This window comes from Poecilia reticulata, linkage group LG16 (assembly GCF_000633615.1).
Source record: "Poecilia reticulata strain Guanapo linkage group LG16, Guppy_female_1.0+MT, whole genome shotgun sequence".
NCBI classification, from domain to species: Eukaryota; Metazoa; Chordata; class Actinopteri; order Cyprinodontiformes; family Poeciliidae; genus Poecilia; species Poecilia reticulata.
The window spans coordinates 15735945-15741944 of record NC_024346.1 but is presented as its reverse complement, the minus strand read 5'-3'; the positions used below and the strand labels follow the sequence as shown (position 1 = coordinate 15741944).

At 40.6% G+C, this 6000-nt stretch overlaps 1 protein-coding gene across 2 annotated transcripts in view; it reads right to left on the bottom strand.

The window, feature by feature from the left end:
- Positions 1-6000, bottom strand: part of kcnn3 (potassium intermediate/small conductance calcium-activated channel, subfamily N, member 3) — an 82929-nt gene that overhangs the window by 31288 nt on the left and 45641 nt on the right. For both annotated transcript variants that reach the window (XM_017309640.1, XM_008431748.2), the window contains exons 4-5: positions 2921-3217; positions 247-368 (exon numbers count right to left, since the gene is read on the bottom strand). In XM_017309640.1, coding sequence (XP_017165129.1) covers positions 247-368; positions 2921-3217 — 419 coding nt within the window. The remainder of the gene's footprint in view (positions 1-246; positions 369-2920; positions 3218-6000) is intronic.

Genomic DNA, 6000 nt, shown 5'->3' with positions numbered 1-6000 from the left:
ATTTGTATTCACATAAAGTAAACAAAGAAATTTGCAAACCCATTGATGGGTGAATCAAAACAAACGCACAACAGATTAAAAAAAGTTAAATCTGAATCCTGAGGAATAATAACTACCAGACATTCCTCATATATATTTTTCCCCAAATGAAATCGACTATTTAAATTTCCTAATATTATCCAATCTCACTGTCGCATAATTACCAAAACCAGAAATACACTTAGATGCATTAAGTCCTGCACTGACCTCTCACACACTCGTACAGTCCAGGCAGCGATGATCCACAGAGAGATGCTGAAGACCAGCAGCACCGTCCCGGGGCAGATGGTCATGAGGGTTTTCATTACAAACCTCGTGTTAAAATGTACCTGAAATAACAAAAACACAAACTGAGCACAGTGGAGCTGATAAAGTTACAGTATACTGCTGAGTGAATCTAAAACAATCTTCTTGTGAACCTCTAAACCCATTCAGACTGGAATTTTTCCTAATTAGTCTTTACAGTAGCCGACTCTGAGATGCTGACACTAACGGGAGTACAGAGCAGGTTCTGACCTCCGCTTTGGGTCAAGCTTTACCGTGTCTCTGAGTAATTGGCCCGTTTCTGAGTAGCTGTTAAACATGACTCATTTGTCAATAAGAGGCTGACAGGGAGGTCCAGGCAGATGGATCATTTGATGGTTGGGCCCTGGAAGGATAAAGCGAACGATAAATGAGTTGTCATTTTAGAGCAGCACTTCAGTGGCAGCAGCTTCACCTCCTCTCCTTATCACTGTGAGCGAGAGGGCCAGAGGAATGTCAGCATATTTACGGCAGCAAACATTTAAACTACTCGACTGAAGTCCGGTTTGTCTCCGTTGCTGTCCTCCTTTCACACCTAATTCACAGATTACAACAATGTGTCACTGATGTTATTATCCTGTTTATTGTTAAACGGCAAAATAAACATACCTCTTTCCCTCTATTTTTTTTTATAACCAGTTCCACCTCCAGTAAATTTCAAGTTTTCAAACAGTAGTACAACTGAATTTAGTAAATTAGAACATAATAGGAGAAAGAACGAAGAAAGGAAAGAAGAGCGAAAGGAAAAAAGACACATAAAGAGGTGGGAGAGATAGATGGATGGAACATTGAGTGAATAGAAGAAGGGATAAAGTTCAGGAAATACGGAACTTTATAAATAAAAACTGGACTTATGGTTGGAGGTTTTCCATTCATTCTGATCTTAAAAACCAGCACGGCTGGCTTACATCTAAAACTTAGTCAAAAAAAGAAAAAGAAAAAGCACTTACAAAAAGCACAGCTCACAAATTGTAACTCATAAAATGTTTCATCCAGCCCCTTAATACACATTATACTAGAGTGCTTAAAAGTACAAAATGGAGAGAAATACGTTCTTTTGCAAATGGTAGCCTCAGTGTTTCCCAGGGGGATTTGGTCTTGGTCATTGCTGTCTTATAATAACAGCAATCCCTCTGTGGAAAAACTTATTGCTTTAATCAAACTTAATTTCTATGTCTCTTTTTATCTGCCTCTCTCCATCTTTCTGTCTCTCTCTTCATCTCATATTTTATTTGTCCCTGTTTCGCTCCACCTCTCTGTCTCTAACTATCATGTATGTATTTGCTTGCCAAGCTCAGCCTCACACAGCTGGAGGGAGTGTTTCCCCTGTGATAGTCAAGCCAGGTCAAAACCATTTACTCAGTGATGGCTGGATTTTTACTGCGTGTCAGGTGAAGGACATGAAACACTTTACCTATTTTGTATACTTGTACCTTCACTTTACGTACCAGGAGAAGAGTTACTCCTGCAGGAGGATGAATGCAGCCATCAAAACGAAATTTTGTGCAGATATCTTTCCCTGCATTGCAGTTTTTTTTGTTTTTTTGTTTGCAACATGTCTTCCTGCACGCTCTCTGACCGCTGCAGGTAGTGAGTGCGTGTTTAACCGCCTGCTAGAGCACATGACTCAACGTCAGTGACACAGAGTATGAATGCGCGTTTTGTCCAGTTTGCCGTTTCATAAGAGAGAGCTGAAGGTAGCAGAGCGAACATGTAGGGACAGAAACAGCTCATGACAAAATCTGGTGTTATTTAGTTAGGCTAGTGAAGATACTTACTTTGAACACAATTACTATGTGTTGTGATCTTCTTAGGGGGATCACAGCACCCGCCTTACCCTTTAGATAATGATCAGCTGTAGCATAAGCTTGGTAACTAGGTATATAAAGTTTTAAATCCCACTGGTTCTCAAGCTTGGAACAGGAGCATCATTAGGTACAGTATCATGTCACTCCCTGATCCAGTTTTATTTTAGTTTGGAAATACTGGGAACATCATTTATTGCCACTGAATTTCTCCCTTACTGGGAGATCTTGTAATTTTCTCCACTCCACTTTTCCTTCTGAGTTTCTACTTCCTACTGACTGAGTTACTTATTTATATTTACCATACAAATCAGGCTTAGCTTGATAAAAAACCATCAAACTACTATTAAGGTACCACTATAGGCAGCCCAGCAGTTTGAGAACCATGGGTCTGTTGTATGACCTGCTAAGTTGTTCTTCCATTCTCATTTTCTAACTTCATCCTTCTCCTGTTTTTTTTTACGACCCTTTTGAGCCATATGCAATATGCTGTTCCCACTAGGCGCTCTCATCTCATACTGTATTATGAAAGATTCACCACAGCTCACATCCGAGTCTCTAAGCACAACAACAAACAAGGAGAGGAAGGGATTTCAACAAACTGATGAAAAGAAGATCTGATCAGGAGCAGAGAACGAAGGAAGGAACTCTTATATTAAGAGATGGAAGCTCTTGACATCTGTAGCTTAGGATTTTTCACCACTTTAGTCCAGTTAAGTCTTGAAGAATATGACTCTCTGGAATCCATGCAGCAAGCAGCGAAGTTTTCTGACCTTGTTTAGGGCACCTATACTCCTAGAGGAGGCGTCGGTGAAGAGCTTGCTGTGCAGAAGCATGACTCTGGCGATGAGGTAGAGGCGCAGGAACATGGGCACGCTCAGCACCATGTCCAGGTCTGCCTCGGCCTGCGAAGGCGCATACGAGAAGGCCAGCCGCGCCCGCCACTGGAACTTAAAGTCCCCAGGCACAGGATGCACGGCAGACACCAGCAGCTCCAGGGCTATTAGCAGAACCCTCTCCATAGTCATGGCGATGCGCCAGTCGTCCGCCCCGTTGTCTATGACGAACAGCTGTGGGGGACAGTAAGGACACGGCGAGAGTCAAGTCAGTAAAAAAGAATGAGACGTCTTTTAATAGCTCTATGGGGAAAAAAAAAAAAAAACTTTATGATGAACCTCTTTTGGCAGAGTCCCCTCATCACTACAGCAGACTTATTTGATGATTATAGATACCAGCAGCAAATCAGAGTAAATGTCTTTCCTGCGATGTAAAACAAAATCCATTTAATCAGCAGTTCGGCCTCCTTGCAGTCCTCTGGTTCGTTTTCATATAACCTGCAAGGCTCGTCTTTCTAAAATTAAACCAGAGATGCTGAGTCATGTGGAGTACCGGCGCTAATGCAAAATAGGATTGTAATCACTGAATTACTGCTATTTCTTTGTTTTACACAGGAAGGGCATTGTTTTATGATTCCATGTAATTCTGCAGGCTATGAGTGGAAATACAGGGCAAAAGGGGGTCGAGGAGGCCAAACATCCACTTTAGGAAAAAAACCTGGAGTCAGAGGAAGTCCGTCACCTTGTGTTAAAATGAAAAAGAAAAAGTATTTTCTGTTCCCTCCATATATGGTCAATGCATCAATGCACTGTATTGTATGATGTTTAAAGGCTTAAAAATTGTTGAAAACTGTGAGTGAAGAACCGAGGACTGCTTGCTGAATGTGCAGGTAATTGCAGAAAAGATGATAAATTAAATTTGCACATATTTACTATCCATTTGTTGCGACCAGAACGCAACATTTTCCAGTTTGTCTGTAAAACTACAGTTGCACTTTGTAAACATCAGAAGAAATAACCTCTTCTTAGGCAGCCTGGGGTTGACAAAAGACCTGCGAATTTATGTTTGTCTACTGGTCACCTGAAAAATGACGAAAACCTGGACATTTTCATCAGTCGATGAAAACTCACAAGATGTCCAGGATGGAACGAGAAAAGTGGACTTGTTCGAGGAAAAGAGGATGTTTGATCACCCAAACTTGTTTATACGCTGCACATACAGGAATTCAAACACACAAAAGAGATTTCTTAAAGCAATTTTTCAATGTTATTTTAACGTGAATTCTTCTGCCAGAACACCAGAAACAATGAGTGAAGAGGAAGTGAAGAATTATTTTAGACCAGAGTAAACTTCCTATGGATGAATGGATCATTTAATTTCTGCAGCAGGAGTTGGTAAGAGCCATTGATCTTGCTGGGCTGATCGATCCTCTCAATCAATTTCTTCTGATGCTTAACTGAGAGTTTAACATACAAAGATGTTATATAAATGAGATAACGCTCCCCCCCAAAAAATCCTGTGTGCTTACTATTACCAAAGTTTCTCAATGTCAGAAGAGATTATTATTTTCTTGAGTTTCTGTGCAATGAGAAAAAAAAAAGTCAGTTGCTAACAGCTCCTTGGATCTGTTTGAAATTGGTGACTTGTTGGTTTTTATAACTACTTCTAACTGTGGCACAGTATTCTTGTTTTACTTACATGGAAGTCAAGAAAGTTTCTCTCAAACCAAGAAACAAGACCTTTGTGGGAACAGTGGCCCTTAATCACAGCCACCGGACTGGAAAGGAGCAGAAAGACGAAGAGAGGAAGACTTGCAGCAAAGGCCCCAATGTCTGGACCTGAACTCTGGACGGCAGCAACAAGGACTAACAACCTTCATCGGCGGTAAAACTGCTCCATAGCAACATCAGGAACGCCCCAAATAACAAGCTATGTCATCGTATGAAGAGGTCTCCTGTATTTTGGTCTGCCTTGTGTCTGTGCATGTTAAATAATAAAGAAGATAAACACATATCCTTATAGAACAAAAACAAACTCAGAAAATATGCGTCTGAGCAACTTGTTAATGAAAATAAGAAGGCTGCTACTGACTTTGAGCTCACACAAACATTCTAAAGCACGGATGCAATGTGGAAAGAGGAACAGAGGGGGATATGTACCTCCCCATTTCCCTTTCAAAAAAGCAGATTTGGTACCCTGCTGTCCAAAAACAATGTTGTGCTATTTTAACGGGATACCATTCGTGCACAAGGACCGAGAGGAAAACGGCTGCTCGAGCTGAAGCCTGTTTTCCTTCAGGGCGCCTAGAAGCTCATCAAATGTTTCTTGCTTAAGTGTGATTGGTCCATCCAGCTGACGCTCCATCTGGTTGTAGAGAGCGTCTGGAATTGTGCACCGATGTTTCGCTGGTTGTTCAGGAGTCTGTGTTCATCTGCCTGTACGGTGTCAACATGCTCTGGGTCACATCACTCAGATGGATTTTAACATCAGAGCTTTTATTGACATTAACATCTGGTAATTATGCACAGCTAAGTGATAAGACGTCCAAAAAACATAGATGGACATAAGAGACTTCTTTACAAGTCAAAGTTTGAGTCAGTCCAAGTGACACGTTACACCTCGACACTCCGGACCTTCTTCCCCTTATCTTTTAGAAACTCAGATTCTTGTCAGAACTTTTCTTGTACTAGTTTTATTTATTTATTCATTTTATTGGAGGAGCTTTTCAATGAAATTCTGCTCAATATATACATTACAAATGTGCTGTTGAATGACGATAATGCCTGTCTATGACTACATCTGTGTAATTGCTTTATTCCTGCAAAGTGTCTGGGGTTTAAATAAAATGTCCTATTGTTATTGTTAAAACTACCGAGCGGAGCAGAGCAACAACACAGAGATTTTTAAAAAGCTTATTTCCAAAGAGTTACTCTTATTCGGTTTGTTTTCATGTATTGTGTGTTGAGGGGAAAATAGAATAAAACTTTGGATTACAAATCTAATTTTATTCATCTGT